The sequence below is a fragment of the Vigna umbellata genome, chromosome 3 (genome assembly GCF_029865625.1).
Source record: "Vigna umbellata cultivar VRB3 chromosome 3, Vumbellata_1.0, whole genome shotgun sequence".
NCBI classification, from domain to species: Eukaryota; Viridiplantae; Streptophyta; class Magnoliopsida; order Fabales; family Fabaceae; genus Vigna; species Vigna umbellata.
The window spans coordinates 41,944,319-41,964,338 of NC_142167.1; the positions used below are offsets into that span (position 1 = coordinate 41,944,319).

At 33.9% G+C, this 20,020-nt stretch overlaps 3 protein-coding genes across 5 annotated transcripts; all 3 read right to left on the minus strand.

Annotated features, from left to right (window-relative positions):
- Window positions 1–471: 471 nt before the first annotated feature.
- Window positions 472–5,599, minus strand: LOC148202517 (cysteine-rich receptor-like protein kinase 25). The gene is made up of 8 exons (XM_088110337.1): window positions 5,105–5,599; window positions 3,376–3,664; window positions 2,352–2,468; window positions 2,130–2,263; window positions 1,831–2,044; window positions 1,204–1,441; window positions 947–1,097; window positions 472–867 (listed from the first exon to the last, which is right to left on the minus strand). Exons 1-8 carry the CDS (start codon window positions 5,588–5,590, stop codon window positions 559–561), a joined length of 1,938 nt encoding a protein of 645 aa, XP_087966463.1. The 5' UTR covers window positions 5,591–5,599; the 3' UTR covers window positions 472–558.
- A 1,909-nt stretch (window positions 5,600–7,508) lies between these two features.
- LOC124821573 (putative disease resistance RPP13-like protein 1) lies at window positions 7,509–14,374 on the minus strand. Of its 2 annotated transcripts, XM_088110336.1 has the most exons (3): window positions 8,786–14,374; window positions 8,564–8,598; window positions 7,509–8,143 (listed from the first exon to the last, which is right to left on the minus strand). In XM_088110336.1, the coding sequence occupies exon 1, from the start codon at window positions 12,354–12,356 to the stop codon at window positions 8,865–8,867; it is 3,492 nt and encodes a 1,163-aa protein (XP_087966462.1). In that variant the 5' UTR covers window positions 12,357–14,374; the 3' UTR covers window positions 7,509–8,143; window positions 8,564–8,598; window positions 8,786–8,864. The 2 variants fall into 2 exon arrangements, with proteins under 2 accessions (XP_087966462.1, XP_087966461.1); XM_088110335.1 differs by having other exon boundaries at window positions 7,509–8,598.
- A 151-nt stretch (window positions 14,375–14,525) lies between these two features.
- On the minus strand, window positions 14,526–18,230 carry LOC124821572 (putative disease resistance RPP13-like protein 1). 2 transcript variants are annotated; one of them, XM_088110333.1, is made up of 2 exons: window positions 16,741–18,230; window positions 14,526–16,623 (listed from the first exon to the last, which is right to left on the minus strand). In XM_088110333.1, the coding sequence occupies exons 1-2, from the start codon at window positions 18,125–18,127 to the stop codon at window positions 14,633–14,635; spliced, it is 3,378 nt and encodes a 1,125-aa protein (XP_087966459.1). In that variant the 5' UTR covers window positions 18,128–18,230; the 3' UTR covers window positions 14,526–14,632. The 2 variants fall into 2 exon arrangements, with proteins under 2 accessions (XP_087966459.1, XP_087966460.1); XM_088110334.1 differs by having other exon boundaries at window positions 14,526–17,699; window positions 17,801–18,109.
- Window positions 18,231–20,020: the final 1,790 nt, after the last annotated feature.

Consider the following 20,020-nt stretch of genomic DNA (forward strand, 5'->3'; position numbering starts at 1 on the left):
TATAGTCATGGTGACTCTTAACCAATGACCTTTTTATCCACTGGTTGTCAACAATGCATTCCTCGACAACGATGAAGAGATTTATATGAAGCAACCTCCAAGATTTTTTGCTTAAGGAGAGTCTTCTAGGTTGGTATTTCTTCTTCTATATTGTTTTCGCAAATCATTAACAATTTGGTGTCACTCGAGTGCAGAAGTAGATATCTTTTTTAAGTCCTTTGATCATATTAGTGAAGAGCTTGAGACATACAATTTATATGCGCCAACTTGAGGGGAGTGTTAGATATATTATATTATTAGATATCTTATCTTTATCTTTTATCTTTAGTTTGTTTGTTATTATTTTTTATTTATATATTGGACTTAACCCATATTTCTTATATTATGAATATAGTACCCTATGTGTATATTCAATACAAGCAAGATTAATCTCATATATAATTTTGTCTATATTGAGCAAAGGTAATTCAAGATATGTCATTAATCTAAATGTGTTATTAATGTTATAGTTTTATATAGAATGAATACATATTCCTCAGTAACAAAAAAAAATCCCCATTATCTTGCTAAAACGGTTGAGACTGTTAGATCATTAATAGAAAGATTCTTGGAACTTCTTGAAGTTGATATTTCTTTATAGGTCAATTTTCCAACGGAAAATGCAGGGTGGTTAGGTTTTGGAAGGGCCATTGTTTCACTTCCTAGCATTAGAACAACTGTAGACATGGTTGGTCTATCTCCTGCATCTTGTTGAACACACAACAAACCAATGTGTAAGCACTTGACAACTTCACTTGCTCTGAAGGATTTTATCAGTGTTGGATCCATCAATTCCAAACATTTTCCTGCGCACCATATTCTCCAAGCCTGCATGTAATTGTGATTTGTGAATGTTCTTAAGCTCTATGGTTCAATGACTTCTTGAACAATAGGAGAGAAAACTCACATATAAAAGAAGACTTTGACCATGTTCTGATAGATGGAATCCACTGTTCTTTCTTCCACAAATGATTTCTAGGACAATGACTCCAAAGCTGAAAACATCCGATTTCACAGAAAGTAATCCTTCCATAGCATATTCTGGAGCCATGTATCCACTGGACGGAAGCAATACAACTTTGTTATACATTGAATGGTTAGTACATAACAAAAACTTCATTTTTCAAATGGTTAAATGGTTAAAACTGGATTAGTAAAACTCACTAGGTGCCCACAACTCGTTTTGTCTTTGCTTGGTTCTGTCCTATTTCAAAGGCCCTGGCCAATCCAAAATCTGATATCTTGGGATTCATCTCATGGTCTAATAGAACATTGCTAGCTTTGAGATCTCTATGAATTACTTTGAGTCTAGAGTCCTCATGAAGATATAAAATACCTTTTGCTATTCCATTGATAATGCTTAATCTTAGTTTCCAATCAAGTTGCTTTCTCTTCTCTTCATCTGAGAGCATCAAAACAAAGAAGATATCTCAAAAAGTAAAAAAGAAACAGCAGCATGCGAAGAAAAAAAAACACTTAAGGACTCAATTTCACGTTATGAATAGAAATGAACTTAGCCCCCACAACTTTCTCAGGTAATATTATTATTATGATCTTGATTTCTTGCTCTTCTCCTTAAAGAAAACTATATATTAAGATCATACAGCACTTGTCATTAAGCTAATAAATAATATACCCTGTAATCAATTTCACATCAATTCTTTAAAGCCAATAGCACCTCTACTTGATTGGTTTCCGTAGGCCATGATTAATTGGGAGCTCAGAAAATGCAATAAAAACTACAAACGCTCATGAAAAACGTTATTCACTAAAACTATATGTAAAACATACCACCAAAGAGATAAAAGTCGAGGCTTGAATTACACATATACTCATATACAAGTATCTTCTCATTTTCCTCCAAACAGCACCCCAAAAGTCTCACAAGGTTACGATGTTGCAATTTAGCTATAAACATCACTTCATTCTTGAACTCTTCTGAACCCTGACCAGAAAATTGTGAGAGCCTTTTCACTGCGATTTGTCTTCCATCTGCTAAAATTCCCTGATAAAAGCTTGCAATAAATTACAACATATAGAAAGATGCCAAACGTAAAGAATCTATATTCCATATTCCAAATCATTAATACCTTGTAAACAGGGCCAAATCCACCTTCCCCTAATTTAGATGCTTCTGAAAAGTTACTAGTACAATGTAAAACTGCGGTTAATGGGATTGTAGGTAGATCTCCATTCAATGATTCCTCATCAAACTGCATCGTATCTACAATGACAAGTTTTTTGAGTTCAAATTTGAGTATGGCAAAACAATCTTCTTCAAAAACCAAGCAAGTGTTATTGCAGCAAATTACCTTTTCTGACTCTTTTCCTGTGCCAGAAGCAGTAGACACTTAAAGATAGCAGAGCTACAAACCCCAACACACTAAAGGAAATTATCAACTTTATTTGCTTGCTAATACCTCCGTTGCCTACCACAGGATAAAACATGAAAACTTATAATTTTAATCATCTACACATTATTCAGATTCACATTATGCAAACAGAAAGAAAAGATAAACGTACTCAGCCTAAATAAAGCGCTTATTGTTATAACAGTAACAAAAGTAAATGTGAAAGGTTTTTGCAGATTAGGTATAGCAATTATAGAGAGGAAATATAAAGTCAGTGCACATGTTATGGATCAATATCACTTCCATTCTATACTAATCAGGCCTTTTCATAAAAGTCCTTTTTGGATAGTAATTTGTTAATTAAGTTTAAGTTTTTCACATGTCAGCTTGAATCACAGGGAAAACAGAATCCCAATGATACTTGTTCTTAGCATGGAGTAAAAGCTACAGTAATGAGTTGCTTCTCAGTAAAAGATTTCTTAAAGTAGGCTTATTTTTGATTCCATAAGTAAGATACTGTCCGCTTTAAGCTAAGTCTTCACGGATTTGCTTTTAGTACCACCCCGCAAGGCCTCTTTTTTAGAGATATATCATATGTGTATATAAACTCATGTCTATTTCATATTTTATCCGATATGCGACTTTATTTGTACCCAACAACTCTAGAAATTCATAAACTCGGCATGCTGCTAGGCTACACAGAAGAACACTAATAAATAGTCCTATCTACTCTACACTAAAATTCTATAGATAAAATGGAAAAATCTAAATGTGAAGAAGTTTCATTCTTTTAACTCATAAAAAAAAATTGTATTTTATTTTTCTTTATGTTTATGTTTTCAAAATTGGAATAAATCAAAGTATTTTGAACAACAGAAAACACCACAAAATTTCAGTAAAAAATCTAATTTCATATCAACTTATTTTAAATAGCATAAAGATAACACCAAAGATTCAACAGAGGACCCATATTATAAACGCTAACCTGAACTCGCGTAAAGATTTTGATCATCCATCCTCATGCTACAACTTGGACCAAAAATTGCCCACTGTACATTTGTAGAACAACACTGTGGAAATATGTCTAACAATGCATGCAAGCACTCACCACACTGATCATTTTTAATACCTCTGTCACACTGTACCCACCCATATCTTTTCTCATTGTCAACCCAATCAAACTCATCCACTGCCCAATATGTCTTCGTCTCTACCGTTGCCTTTCTAATCAAACCATCCATACAATCCTCAGTTTTCTTAACTTCTGATGAGTCCTGTGTTTGGATCAAAATTTACGATAGAATATTGAATTTTAAGTGAACTAAAGAACATTCAAAAAACTAGAAAAACTTCAGTAGTTTTACTCTCATGGAATCACAGACTAGTATAATATGTTAATTTTTAGTATAACTTTCTTAAACATAGTAGTGAATGAAATTGTAAAACAAAGCCATAATAAAAGCATTTTTTTATTACAGAATATTTTAAAAAACAAAATAAGAAAATCTCAAATAAAAATGAATTAACTAATAACACATTATATGACATATGCATATGTAAATGAAAAAATGTTCAGGTAACAACAGTATAAAAGGTTTTCATATTGTTATTCAATCCTGAACCATATATAGTAAACTTTGTTTAACATTTACTATAATAGTTATGTCATTTGTAGGAATGAAACTAGGCTTAAATCTCTCTTACTCAAAGTTTTAACATTGAATTTGGCAGATACAAAAACTTAGGCTTTTGCACCAAAGTAGGCAAATATGCCTCTAATATTACCAAAATGGGCAAATTCAAACCATATTACGAAAATGGGGAAGTCGTGGGGGGCCCAAACGACTTCAATTGAAGAAGTCGTGCCCCCTGCACGACTTCACACTGTTGATATAAACAGTGTTGAAGTCGTGCACCCCAAAAACGACTTCTGACGACGGTAATCGATTACAACGTAACGGTAATCGATTACAGAGTGTTGAAATCGTGACCACCCTACACGACGCCCGGGCGCGAGCTTCTCGCAAAAACTGGCGCCCGGCGCCCCTCTTTTAGCTGGACGAGCGTCCTCTCTTGCGTCCACAGGGCGAGCGTTCTCTTCTCGCTGGACGAGCGTCCTCTCGTGCGTCTTCGCTGAACGAGCGTCCACTTCTGCTTGCAAGACGAGCGTCCACTGCGCGTCTTTGCTGGACGAGCGTCCTCTTCTGCTCGCTTGACGAGCGTCCACTGCTCGCTCAGAGCGCAGAGTGCTTCTTGCTACACAATCAAGCTGGTAATCGATTACCGAAATGTCGTAATCGATTACCAGTACGTTTTCTGCCTGGTCACCATTTCAACACTCTGTAATCGATTACCAAATCAATGTAATCGATTACAGGACCCAGAAGTCGTTTTTGGGGTGCACGACTTCAACACTGTACCTATGAACAGTGTGAAGTCGTGCAGGGGGGGCACGACTTCTTCTTTTGAAGTCGTTTTGGCCCCCACGACTTCACTTTCGGTCAAATGTTGCCTATTTTGGTAATAAAGAAGGCATATTTGCCTACTTTGGTTCAAAAGCCAAAAACTTAACTAAAAGGAATAAAAGTTCGGAAAGTGAACAATCAGACTTCATAACCTCAAGAACCCTTGCATACTTCACACTGATATCATGTTAAGAAAAAGAAAACATCCTTAAGCTATCTGAGTTTTCATGTTCCATACCGAAACATTACCTTGATTTTTCTGGTTCCGGTAGTATTCCATATTGGGGATAAACTAACTTGGCCACTGAAACTTTGGTTTGTGTAACGGATGATGCATATGTCATACCATATGATAGCTCCTACACTGTTGGAACACCTTCGAGTGAGTTCACTGGAAGCACTGTTGATGCAGAACCGGCAAAAATACCCTGTGATGTCGTATCTGCAACTGTACAATCCATAAACAGCATCATCATTGTTGTGGTTGTTGCTATTTACAGAGGTGTAGTTGTATCCATCGCTTTCGTAAGAGTCTGTGAGTAGCCATGAGAAAAGGGTGTCCACGTTGGCTTTGTATGAGGAGCTAACAAGAGTTGAGTTGTCACAGAAACTGTTCATGTAAATTGGTGTTTGAGCACTTGTTGTGATGAAAAGGAGGAGCATGAAGCTAAGACTAACATTAATAGGGTTCGTCAACATTTCTGTTTTGATCCCCATGAAGTTTTGGTGCTTCATCAGAGAACCATTTCCATGGATTATGTGAGACAGTGGTAGGATTAATTTACAAGTCAATTTGCATGTCACATAAGTTGCTTATTATTCTTTTTTTTATTATTTCTATTATTTGATGTGGATATGTTGTTGATCTTTTGATACAATAAGTTTGTTTTTTCCCCTCTAATTTTGAAAACTGTTTTATTTTTAGTGTAATTTATAACTGAAGTCAGCGTAATATGTCATTAAAATAATCAATTTCTTTAATATATTTGTAAATAATACAAGTCGTTGATTTATGCAACAAGACCTTTATAAAGTTTGAATTAGCCTAATTAGACTAATTAACTTATCCGACACGCGAGCAACTGTTTGATTATTGAAGGGAGCAATCTTACGTTGGCAGAACATTTTTGTAATGAAAGTGTTTGAATTGAACATAATGTTCCGTAAGAAGAAATGATAATGATACTTTGACAATATTTTGTTGATAACATTTTAACATCGTTTAAGTGTCATTATCTAATTGGTCCATGTTGGTGTTTATGATTATTATTATTAATTGTGGAATAATTTTGGACCAGAATAACACATGTTAAAATATTGTAAAAAATATTGTTAAAGTATCATTATCAAATAAGAAAAACGTATTGGGTATTTTACTTTAAAAACAAAAATTGTCACTCGTCAAGAACAACATCACCAACATGCATTTTCTTAACACGGATAAGATCATTCAAACTCGCCTGTTGATTTTATTAAAGAGTAAATTCTAAAATAATAAAAAAAATTAACATATAAGGGTAATGTAAATTTTAAAATAATATAAAATATAAGGATGATAAAAATATTTGTCCTATTCACAAGTAAAATTCATGGTGGATAATTAGTCTTATTGGGTATCATAATATTATTTGCCAAAAATTAAAATAAAATTTAATTTATATTTTATTAAGCTAAATTTATTTAAAATTAATTTATATTTTATTATGTTAAAAAGATTAAAATAAAATTTAACTTATATTTTATTAAGCTAAATTTATTTAAAATTAATTTATATTTTATTATGTTAAATTTAATTAAAATTAAGTTTAGTTTATATTTAATTTAATTTATATTATATATTTAATTTTATTCTAAAATTTATAAAATATATATTTTTTAAATATTTACTTGTATCCAAAAATAATCGTGGATTTTAAAATATCTTCTGGATTTTTTTAAACAGATAGCTAAGTGATAGGACAGGTAATACATATTTTTATTTTTATTTTTAAGTCAAGTAACAGGTAAACATTGTCCGATCTATTGTCACTCTTAATATAGAGAAGCCTAAAATGAGAATAAAAACTATAATATTTAACATAGACATTATATATATAAGTTCTGGTTAGAATTAGATGAGATATATAAATATCTATGTATACTATCATTTGCGGCATGACAACAACATACACCAAATTATAAAATATATTACTTTAAACTATTATTTCCATATTTTACTATTTCTACAATTTTCTAAATCACACTAAGTATTTTCTTCACAATTACAAAATACTATCAGATTTTTATATTGACTTTTTGGTACCTTTTGTATTTCTTTTATCTGTTGGTTCCACTATCTTTGCTAATTAAATTTATTTATTTTCAATGTAAAAATTACATAAATTACCAAATTTTGTGTTTGGATTTTCATAAATTTTGTTGTCTATATTCCTCGTTGATAAGGCTAAAGCTAACGATCTTAGTTGAACTCCTAGCAACTTGGATCATTAGACAATTCATTTCAAATCGTAACAAAGAAAAAACACTTTCCAACTTGCGTTCAGAACAAAAAATCCTATCAGAGATAATCAACAAGTAGATGCTTGGAGCACGGAATAATATATATATATATATATATATATATATATATATATATATATATATATATATATATATAAGTATCAAGAATCACAAAAAGTATAATGAGCTACATCCAATCCAAAAAAAGAGAAAAGTTTAGCCACTCATTTTCATGAGAGTCAACTCAGAAAAACAGAAGAACAACAACGACGAAGTGACATTAGTTCTTTCCTGATCATTGGAATCGCCACCAAAATCTTCACTTTGATTGGTTGAGTGAGAAAGAGTGAGATGGGTTTTCTCAGATTGTAGAGAGAGCCCAAAATCTGATTTCTTTTTTCCTATATATGGTGTGATTACTAAAACAGAGCATCCTTGCCACCATACATTGGCTCAAACATTGGTTCTGATGCTTCAGAGTCTTCACAATCCTTTAAGGTGAAGAAACCAATTTTGAAAACATCTGACTTACACTCAATCAAGAAAAACAAAGAACAAATACATTAACATTTAGAAAATTCCATCATTTAAATTAATTAGAAAATTATTGGTTGTCTAAAACAAACTAATTATTGCACACAAACTAATATCTAAAACAAACTAATTATTGCACACAAACTAATATCTAAAACAAACTAGAAAAACACCTACTTTCAAGGATTTTCAGGGTTGAATATTTTCTGCGGAAAGAACATTGGAGTTTAATGCTCTCAACAATTTTGTTGTGTCCTGCTCATCAGCAAACATGAAAAACAAATCAGATAATGTATTTAGACAGAATTCAACTACAAGATGAAGCATAATGATAGTAGAATGAAATTGTTGTATGTAAACAGATGCGTGGAATGCTATCAAGAGAACATTAAACATGATTAGTTGAGAAGAGAACCAACCAACGTCACAGGAAGCTGCGGTATGAGAAATACTAAGTTCATAATGCTTAGAATTATCTTATCAAGAAGATTGAATCCAATTGACTCCAAAATAAATCGTATCGCGAAAAAAAAAATCACATTTTTTGAGAAATATGGAAAGAAAAGGTATAATATTGAAAGAAAAAAAATCATATAATAAGTATGAACTAAGAAGAAGTTAGAAACAGAGTGGATAAGGAAACGAGTTTACACAACCAACAAGTGAATGGCAAACCTTTCAGACTTTCCCACGTTCATTTTCTATGTTCCCTGAATACAAGCATTAGTATTAAATTTCAAAAGTGGAAATCAATAATAGAAATTCTTGCACATAAAACAGAACATTTAAGAGACCAAAAGTTAATGCGTGAAGAAAGTGGTGAGCTAGAGATTAAAATATTTGAAGTGAAGAAGATTGTATTTGAAATGCTGCAAAAATGTTGTGGAGAATTAGCACCTGTTGAAAATGTAGGCATATGAGAATTGGTGCCTTAGTAATTTCCAACTTGTGCTTCATCTTTTACGTTTACTTCTTCTTAATCAAAGTCTATGTATTTAATGTGAGCAATCTTTTCCCAGTCTTCACCTTCTTGTTTCTTGCACCGTTGTTTGAGCAACGGACAATTTTTAATTCGGAGTTCTGAAATGGATTTAGGCAGAGCCTGCTCTGACAAGCATTGGAGGCTGGGACAACTCAAAAGATCCAATTTCTCAAGAGAAGAGAGATGAGAGAGAGCGTTGCAGTCGAGTTTCTTAAGATTTGGACAATCATATATCGCTAGATTAGTAAGAGAGAGTGGGAGTAAACCTTCACAGGGGAAAAACTCCACATCCACTTCGCCAATATACAAGGATTTTAGAGAAGTGTTGGTTCCCCAAACCCCCTTTAGTGAGGCAACAAGTTTGGAGCAATTCTTCAGACGCATTTCTTTTAGATTTGTGGGCAAACATCCCTCAGATAACTCCACTTCTGGACAATTGCGTATTGACAAATAATTAAGGGATGGAAGGAGGACCGACATGCTTTTAGGCATTGATTTCAATTTCTCCAATCCTTCAATGCGAAATCTCTCCAGCTTCTGTGCAAATAATCCTTCATTGGGAAATGATTCAAATTGAGAGCATTTTTCAATGCTCAGAGTCTTCAAATCATTATGACAGTGCTCCTGTGATATCATCTTTAGGTTATGACACTCGTCCAAACAAAGGTCGCATAGTTTTGGGAATATGTCTAGAGGGATGTTTGTGAGCGAGTCACAACATTGACTAATATCCAACTCTACAAGCAAAGAGTACCAATGGTTTGTGGGAATATTCATGCCCGGACATGAATAAATACTCAAGGATTCAAGAGGAGTATCAAATGAAGATGGCTCCATCTTCACACCTTCAATTTCTATGGCCTTGGGAATCGAAGCCACAAGTTGTTTGCATTGACCAATAGTTAGCTTTTTTAAGCGAGAAAGTTGCACAGGCAAGTTCCCTTTCAGTTTGGGACAATTCATCACAGAAAGACAATGAAGACTTGGAAAAGCACCCGTCATGCATTGCCATTCTTCCCATTCCTTCATATCATTAAAGCTCAACGTTTCCAAGGATGCAAATGCGAAAGAGCTATTCCCGTAAAAGTCAGCATCTATCCTGACTATGCAATCAAGGCCATGAATTGTCAAGTGCTTGAGAAATGTCAAAAGTCCTAGGGACGGCAACAATTGGCAATGTCTACAGTTATTCAAGCTTAAGGACTCCACATTCAATAGAGAATTATCAGATAACCAACGTGGAAATTGCGTGCCACCATAGCCATCGATTAACAAATGCTTCAATTGTCTGGAAGGTTGCAGATTCTCAAGTACTTCTCTTTCTATTATTGAGTCGTCATTGTTACGATTCAAACTCCATTCTAGATTTAGCCCCACAAGATGTTTTTTATTTTTCAAATTTGCAGCCATTGCATCATAGGGATTTACAATATTTTCAAGACTTCTAATTGACAATTGTCCGTGAAGCTCAAATTCTCCAAGTTGAACATTGGACTGACTACTTTTGCCAACCTCAAACCTACCCATCCATACTCGAAGATTCTTTAATTTTCCTAAATGAACTGGAGCCTTTCTTAAAGTAGTTCCCACAAGTTCAAGGCAGCGCAAACTAGTGAGTTGATGCAAATTCGAGGGCAGCTCCTGTAAATTGAAACACTTGTTCAGCTTCAATACTTGCAAGTTACAGAGTGAACAAGTTGAGTCAGGAAGTTTAGTTATGCCTGTGTTTGAAAGGTCTAATGAACGGAGATGCTTAAGATCGGCTATAGTGTCAGACACCTCCTTCACCTTAAAGCAATGCAAAGACAAGACCCGTAAGAACTTAAAGTTGGAAATCAACTCTTGTATTGAAATCTCACAGTCCGCCCAAAAGGATATAAATGTCCGTAGCCCTTTAGCATCACATAAACTCTTACGATATTGAATAGGATTGATTACCGTTGAAAAGTGACGGGTTGTCTTTGGTACTCTTTCTGCTTTATCAACTCCCAACCTGAAGCATATTTCACCAGAAACATATTTTGCCAAATCATTGAGAAGGTCGTGCATGAGAAAACATGTTTCGTTGTCTTTAATTGATTGTTGAAAGAATGACCTTGATAACAGATCATTGAAGTATAGTTCACCTACTTCTTCTGGACACTTGCTTTGCTGAGAGCATTGTAGAAAATTTTCAGCCATCCATAAGAGAATTAAGGTCTCCTTGTCAAACTTATGATCTTTGGGAAATAACGCACAGTAAGCGAAACATCTCTTGAGATGAGAAGGAAGATGGTAATAACTCAACAGCAAAGCAGGGATGATTTTACTATCTTCTATGGATAAGTCCCATATCTCGCTTGTCAATACACCTTCCCACTCTGAAACAGATGACTTTGTGTGTAAAAGACATCCCAGCGTTTCAAGGGCTAGAGGCAACCCTTTGCACTTTTCAACTATCTTCATACCAATCTCCTCCAACTCACAATTCAACATAGAGTTATCATCTTGCAATGCATTTTTAGCAAATACTTGCCAACTGTAATGTTTTTGTAATTGCTTTAGTTGGTGTACGTAGCTTGACTGCATGATAGAAGCCACTTTGTTACTGCGTGTTGTGAGAACAATTTTACTTCCTTTAGCTCCATATCGAAGAGGAGTTTGCAATGTTTTCCATAGGTTTCTGTCTTCGTTCCAAACATCATCTAGAACCAGAAGAAACTTCCTTCCTGTCAATTTTTCTTTTAATTTTCCATGAACCATTTCTATGTCTTCACTATCATCTTTTGATTTAGTCAGAGCCCCAATAATGGCTTTTGATACTTTCAAAACGTCAAATTCATCAGAAACACAAACCCAAGCTTTTTCATCAAATCCAGCTTCCTTCATCTTTGGGTCATTGTATACATGTTGGGCAAGTGTGGTCTTACCCATCCCACCCATACCCACAATAGCAAGTATTGACAGCTGGTTAAGATTGCCATTGCCTGAAGTCAGCCAATTAAGGATAATTTCTTTGTCCTCGTCTCTGCCACAAATAATATGTTCAGCCACCAATGATGAGGATTCATTTTTTCTCTCTAACACCTTATTACCCAATTCGTATCCGATACCACCAGCATTTTTTAGACCTAGATCATCCTTTTGGTTCAAAAGAAATTCAAGGTCATCAAGGACTTCTTTCAGCTTGGATTCAAAAGTGTGTACCTTGCTAGCACTTCTCTGGTATTCAAGTTCTATTTCATCCAGCAGATCCTCTGTGTCAAGCAACACGTCTCTGACATCATCAAGCCACGTTTTAACATATTCATTTCTAAACTGCTTTAGTTCTGCATGATCAACCACAGCATTCATGGACACCAACTTCCTCCTCAAAATTTTCAGAAGCTTCTCATCGAGCTTTCTCCCACGAAAGTAGTCTAGAACTTGATGAGAATCCAGCTTTTGAAATAGTACCTGAAGAACAGCACCAAAAAGAGCACCACCAAGTGTTTCTAGGACTGGCATGGTTAGAAAGGAAGTGACCAAATCAATGAAAAGAAAGGATTGTGAAAATTGGAGTGAAGGTAGAGAGAGTTAAGGTGAGATCTATTTTCTTCGCAATGGCTTTACTTCAGTAGCTGTTGTGACTCTTGAGCACACAAATAAGATTACGTGCATAATTGAGTTCAGTTTATACAGTGTTCACGATGACTTATCTGAACTTGTTATATTAAATCCAAGGAGCCTACTATCTTAACTCTTCTTATATTTATAGACATTTAATAAAACAAATTAGACAAACCAACAAAATCATACTAAACTCTGATCAAACTAATTAAACAACTTAAAAGATTACTACGAAAAACCACCTCAGATCAATTTCTTTCCTTCCTTTCCAAAGTTTCAATCCCAGTTTTACATTTTTATTTTTCTCAGTTTACAATTTCTTCTTCCTTCGATTTTTCAAACTTTTGTTTACCTGTCTCCTAATTTCTATTTCTTTTTTTGTTTAGACAGTGACAGTGTTGAATGAGTCCATATTCTATAGTCTTCTATACTCTTCTAGCTCGCCCAAATTTATTTAGAAAGGTTAAGCATATTATAAAATAATAAAGCAATAAAGATCTTAGATATGCTAAAATCAAAATTTCTTATCGCATAGTTAAAGTTACAATAAAATATTGACGGAATTTATTTAAGGACCACAAAATTTAAAGCATCAATACGATTTCTTTTCTCTTTTAATATATATAATTGAATTTTATCATATAAAAGATGTTCAATGGTTTCTCGTTTTACATAGATTAAAGGTGCTTGTATAAAACAATAATTGATTATTTTTCTATAAGAAACCAAACAAACTTAAAATGAATTAACTCAAAATTTGATAATAAAAAACTCTCAAAAAAGAAAGAGACAATAGTCTTTCTATCTAACCTTTGGACTTTCTAACCTTTCTTTCACATCAAAACAAACCACTCTGCTTTATCACTTTGACTTCTTGAAAAGACATATATGAGCTATAAAAAAAATTGGGTGACACCTCATGCTTATGGCTTTCACTACTAATGAAGATAATATTGTCCCTGAATTAAATCATGATAATAAACAAAAATATAACACAATGTATTCACAGACCCTACATTCTCCCTTACTGCCCTCTATTAATTCTTTCCCGCTTTCTTGTTTTCTCTTTCTTATTATTACACCTAGTAAATTTTAGAATAATTTACTGAACTCAAAAAGAATTAAAAAATTAATAAATCAAAAGCAATTAGGGAATAAAAATAACAGTAGGATAACGGTTAGCTACAAACAAAGTCTCACATAAGATAAAATTAGAAATAGACATGAGTTTATATACACATAAGATAATAGACATGAGTTTATATACACATAAGATACCTCCACTAATAAGAGATCTTTTGGAGTGATATCAAAAACAAATCCTGAAGGACTTAACCTAAAGCAGACAATATCTTATCAGTGTGGAAATCTATGTACGTGTATCGATAACTAACCTAAAAGGTTATCAGATAAGATAGGCGAGCAGCTTGAAGTAGGTATCCATCAAGGAATTTTTTAATTGTGATGTTGCAGTGTTGGGGAAACATCCCACCTCTACTACCTGCAATCCTTTAGGTTATGTCGCCTAAGTTTGGTTAGGTATCTCTCTGCAATCTCTTTCGGTTAATTCTAGTCCACCTAGAATTCCAATTTATGCAGATATCTACTTATCCTATGGAGGATTAGCATTATTGTGAGAAGAATGATGTATATAAGAAATATGTTGTAATAAGAATACTAAAAAAAGTCTAAATTGATAAGACATGATTTCGGAGTAGGGATGGTTAAGCTGCAATGTCTATTTTTCATTTCCACTGAAATATTGATTTTAAAAATGTCAATTACATTTTATTTCTTCTTTTCCTGTCTTTTTTATTTGTACATAAAATATCTCTTTTATTTTGTTTTATTTTTCATCTATTTTCATTGATTCTCTTTATGTAATCATTGTATTTTATGTAATTCATGAAACATTTTAAGCTGAAAATAGTACACACAAGGTATCCTGGACTGATCTTTAACCATAACTCTGTTTCTTAAGGATAAACATTGGTAACCAACTACAAAAGAGAATAACGGTAAGACCTCAAAAAGACAAAAATTTGATGCGTGAAGAGAAGTGGTGAATTGGATATTAAAATATTTGTACTAAATAAGAGTGTATTTGAAATGCTTCAAAGATGATGAGGAAAACCTGACGAACCAGACGACAAATGTACGCATCGTCTTTCGACTTATATGTTTACTTCTTTGTTATCAACAATTATGGATTTAATGTGAGCAATCTTTTCCCAGTCTTCACCTTCTTGTTTCTTGCACCGCTGTTTGAGCAATGGACAGTCTTCAATTATGAGTGTTGAGATGGATTTGGGCAGACCTTCCTCTGGCATGCCTTGGAGTATTGGACAATTATCGAGAGTTAACTTCTTAAGAGAAGAGAGGTGACAAAGACCCCTGTAGTCGAGTTTCTTAAGATTTGGACAATCTCTTATGAATATCTCAGGAAGAGAGAATGGGAGTAAACCTTCACCCGGAAAACACTCCAAATCCACATTGCCAATATTCAAGACTTTTAAGGAAGGGTTGGTTCCCCAAGCGCCCTTTAGAGAGGCCACAAGTTTGGAGCAATACCGGAGACGCATTGTTTTTACATTTGATGGCAAACATCCCTCGGAAAACTCCACCACTGGACAATTGCGTATGTACAGATCATTAAGAGATGGAAGAAGGGCAGACATGCATTTAGGCATTAACTTCAATTTCTCCAATCCTTCAATAAAAAATGTCTCTAGCTGACTTGCAGATAATCCTTCATTGGGAAATGATTCAAATTCAGAGCATTTTTCAATGCTCAATCTCTTCAAATGATTGTGAGGGTGCCCCTGGGATATCATCTGTAGGTTACAACACTCGACTAAACTAAGCTTGCCGAGTTTTGGGAACAAATCTAGAGGAAAGGTAGTGAGAGAGTCACAACCATTGATATACAATTCTACAAGAGAGTAGTACCAATGGTTAATGATATCAGATATGTGGGGCAGCCAAGTCATATCAAATGAAGATGGCCTCATATTCACACATTGACTCTCAACGGCCCTGGGAATTGGAGCCCCAAATTTGCCGCAGTTCTTTACAGTTAGTTTCTTTAAATGACAAAGTTTGTCTGGCAATTCTTTCAGCTTGGGACAATTTGTCAGAGAAAGACTTTGAAGACTTGGAAAAGCACCGGTCATGCATTGCCATTCTTCCCATTCTTTCATATCAGTAAACCTCAATGTTTCTAAGGATGCAAATGCAGAACAGCTATTCCCGTAAAATTCAGCATCTATCTTCACTATTTGATCAAGTCCGTCTATTCTCAAGTGCTTGAGAAATGTCAAAAGTCCAAGGGAAGGCAAAAATAGGCAATATTTACAATTCTTCAAGGTTAAGGACAAAACATTTGTTAGAGAATTATCAGATAGCCAACGGGGAAATTTTGTACCACCATAGCAATAGATTACCAACTGCTTCAAATGTCTAGAAGGTTGCAAATTCTCAAGTACTTCACTTTGTTTCATTGAATCGGCATTGTTCCGCTTTAAATTCCATTGTAAACTCAGCCACACAATATGTGTTTTATTCTTCAAATTCGTCTCATAGGGGTTTGTGATTTTTTCAAGATTTTTAATTGACAGCTCTCCATGAAGATCAAGTTCTCCTAACTGTTGAATACTGAACTCACGACTTTTGCCAACCTCAAACTTGTCCATCCACACGTGAAGGTTCTTCATCTTTCCTAAATGGAGTGGAGCCTTCGTTAGAGTAGTTCCCTTAAGTTCAAGGCGGCGCAAATTGGTGAGCTCATGCAAAGTCAAAGGCAGCTCCTTCAACTTGACACAATTGTTTAGCTTCAATTCTTGCAAGTTAAAGAGTGAACAGGTTGAGTCAGGAAGTCTCTCTATGTCGGTACCTGAAAGGTCTAACGAACGGAGATGTATAAGATCGCCTATACTGTCAGGAACCTTAATACACCAACGCCAAGCTAAGACCCGTAAGAACTTAAAGTTGGAGATTAACTCTTCTATTGACATCTCACGCCACCGAAAGGTTATAAAAGTCCGTAACCCTTTAGCATCACATAAACTCGTACAATATTGAATAGGACCACTTACATATGATAAGTGACGGGTTTTCCTTGATACTCTTTTTCCACCATCAACACCTAACCTGTAGCAGATTTCACCTGAAACATATTTTGCTAAATCATTGAGAAGGTCGTGCATGACAAAATATGTTTTGTTGTACCAAATTATTTGCTTAAAGAATGACCTTGATACTAGATCATTGAAGTAGTTTTCACCTACTTCTTCTGGAGATTTGCTTTGTTGAGAGCAATCTAGAAAATTTTGAGCCATCCATAAGAAAATTAAGCTTTCCTTGTCAAACCTATGGTCTTTGGGGAATAATGCACAATAAGCGAAACATCTCTTGAGCTGTGAAGGAAGATGGTAATAGCTCAACAACAAAGTAGGAACGATTTTACTATCTTCTATTGGTAAGTCCCATATCTCGCTTGTCAATACACCTTCCCACTCTGAAACAGATGACTTTGACTGTAAAAGACATCCTATTGTTTCCAGGGCCAGAGGCAATCCTTGGCACTTTTCGACTATCTTTATGCCAATCTCCTTTAACTCAGAATTCAACTTAGGGTTTTCATCTTGGAAAGCATGTTTAGCAAATATTTGCCAGCTGCGATCTTCATCTAATTGCTTTAGTTGGTGTATGTAGGTTGACTGCATGATAGAAGCAACTTTGTGACTGCGTGTTGTGACTAGAATTTTACTTCCTTTAGCTCCAAACGTAAGAGGAGTTTGTAATGCTTTCCATTGGTTTCGGTCTTCGTTCCAAACATCATCCAGAACAAGAAGAAACTTCCTTTCGGACAACTTCTTTTTCAATTTTCCATGAACCATTTCTAGGTCTCCACTGTCATCTCTTGAGTTAGTGAAAGCTCCAATAATTGCTTTGGATACTCTCAAAGCATCAAATGCATCAGAAACGCAAACCCAAGCTTTTTCATCAAAGTTAGCTTCCTCTGTCTTTGGATCATTGTATACATGTTGAGCAAGTGTGGTCTTACCCATCCCACCCATACCCACAATAGAAAGTATTGACAGCTTATTATCATTAGTGTCAGATGTCAGCCAACTAAAGATCATTTCTTTGTCCTTGTCTCTGCCATAAATAACAGCATCTTTAGCCATCAAGGATGAAGATTCAACTTTTTTCGCCGACACTTTATTACCAAACCCAGATCTAACACCAGTAGAAATTTTAAAATCATGAACAACCTTTTGACTTAAGAGAGATTCTAGATCATCTAGGACTTCTATCATCTTGGATTCAAAGTTGCGTACCTTGCTAGCACTGGCGTGCAACTCAGCTTCCGACTCACTTTTGAAGAACTCATAGTGTATTTGCTCCAGCAGATCTTCAGCATCATACAAGACGTCTCTAACCTCATCAACCCATTCTTTGACCAATGAATTACTGAACTGCTTTTGTTCTGCATCATCAATCACAGAATTGACGTCCATCAGCTTCCTCTTCAACTTTTTCAGTAGCTTGTCATCGAGATTTCTCCCACGAAAGAAGTCCAGAACTTGATGAGAATCCAGCTTGTCAAATAGCACCTGAAGAACAGCACCAAAAAGAGCACCGCCAAGTGTTTCAAGGACGGGCATGGTTGGAAGGGAAATGGCCGAATCAAAGAGAAGAAAGGATTGTGAAAATTTGGAGTTCTAATCATGAACAGAAGTAAGAATTCTAAAATTTTCATAATTTATCATTTTGAGATTGTTTTGTTCTAATCATAGAAGTTAGATCTACCTTTAAACGATAGATGATTAATTATATTTTGATTTAAATATTATTTTATTTTTTATTTTCGTCTATTTTCATCAATATAATTTATTTTAATTAAATTTCTATTTTGATGAATTTTTTACAATTTTATTTAATTTGATTTTTTTTTTTTGAACTTAGATGGCCGTTAGAACTACCAGTGCGACCGCCCACGTTGGTCATCAGTGAGGCTTCCATGCGAAAATCCAAATAGGACAAGCATTAATGAATTAAATTGTTCCAAGGTTGTACTTCTACAAACAATTAAGAATAAAATATATAATTGATTATCATCACTTAACATAATTAATTAAGCTAAAATTAAAATGTCTTTATAAACAGTTTTTGAGATTGTCTGTACAATAAATATTTTCAATAGCTTATACACTTTGAGATATTCATAAAATTTGTCAATCAAAGCTCCAAAAATATATTTTTTTACAATTCATTGAAAAACATCGTTGGTAGTTATATTCTTTATCTTAGATTTGAATATAGAGCCTTAACAAAAAATATCAATTTCAACAAATAGTTAGATAGAGTATAGTTTATCCTATATTATAAACAACAACGAAAACTAACGATACAATAATACATGAACATTTATTCACCATACAAGAATGTAGTATATTAACTTTTGTTCACTATCCGAGAACCACAGAACATGTTTAAAAAAGAGTGCATGTTTAAGATAACACATGACATCAAGTATCAACAATTTTAGGTCATGTTTTCATTGATTAGCCCACACATTCTAATGTGAACAATTAGATAAACATATGACATAAGGTATCAACACTAAACCAACCGTTGTTGCTGGTAGTTCCTAAGTCACATCTATATGTTTAAGAAACACTTATATATCCATGTGGTCTAGCATTGCTTAAAGTAAAAAAATTGTGCATTAGGGAGATTTTGGGCACATTTTTTGATGGGTACACACATTTGGTTAAGTCATTCTTAACACGAACACTTATATTTCAATATTGTATTATCTTTTTCTTAATTTTTATTATTATACTTTCTATCCATGATGTTTTTTCTTTTTTCATGATTTTATCCATTTGATACACAAGTTACGAGAGAACTTGTTGTTATTCATGATTAAGATATGGAATGGAAGATGATCTCATGTGGTAACTTCTACCACATACTAGAGGAGGAAATCCTTGGAGATATAATGGGACTTTAGAGTATTTGAAGTTGATACTACTATTATTCCTCTGTATATTTTCTTACCAGACACATTGGAGGTTGTTGAAGAACCTCCATGTCAAAACATTTCAGTTATACATTTATGAGTCTTGTAAGTCATATTATGTGGTGTATGTTTTACAAATTATAATTATATTTAAATTTTAATTTACTATGACTAAAATAAAGAAAATAAAACGTACATGATTTATATTGAGCTTCAACCCTTCTATAGGAATACAAAGGTTCAGATTAAATAATATTTACATTGAATAATTAGTTTTCTAACATGTATTTTTTCAAATTATCCTAAGAATTACATAATAGTGTGCTTTTATTCACTTCAACCAAAATCTAGCCACATGAAAAACTTGTTACTAACGTATAGATTAATAAAAAATGTAATTCATCAGAATTTGACATCTCTTGAATTTGAAAGATATTTGATCAACATTTATATAAAGGAATCATGCGCTCTATTGAAAAAGAGATTTTTTCTTTACATTTTGTCATTCATTTAACATATAAATTAATTTGTA

Excerpts from the sequence above, each read along its gene's own strand:
- LOC124821573 (XM_088110336.1), bottom strand. The coding sequence starts at position 12,356 with ATGCCAGTCCTAGAAACACTTGGTGGTGCTCTTTTTGGTGCTGTTCTT.
- LOC148202517 (XM_088110337.1), bottom strand. The coding sequence starts at position 5,590 with ATGAAGCACCAAAACTTCATGGGGATCAAAACAGAAATGTTGACGAAC. Across the intron at positions 2,045-2,129 it reads GATTTGGCCCTGTTTACAAG|GGAATTTTAGCAGATGGAAG; the intron begins GTATTAATGATT and ends AGCTTTTATCAG. Across the intron at positions 868-946 it reads GTCAAAGTCTTCTTTTATAT|GCTTGGAGAATATGGTGCGC; the intron begins GTGAGTTTTCTC and ends AATTACATGCAG.
- LOC124821572 (XM_088110333.1), bottom strand. The coding sequence starts at position 18,127 with ATGCCCGTCCTTGAAACACTTGGCGGTGCTCTTTTTGGTGCTGTTCTT. Across the intron at positions 16,624-16,740 it reads CAAATCTCCAGAAGAAGTAG|GTGAAATCTGCTACAGGTTA; the intron begins GTGAAAACTACT and ends AATATGTTTCAG.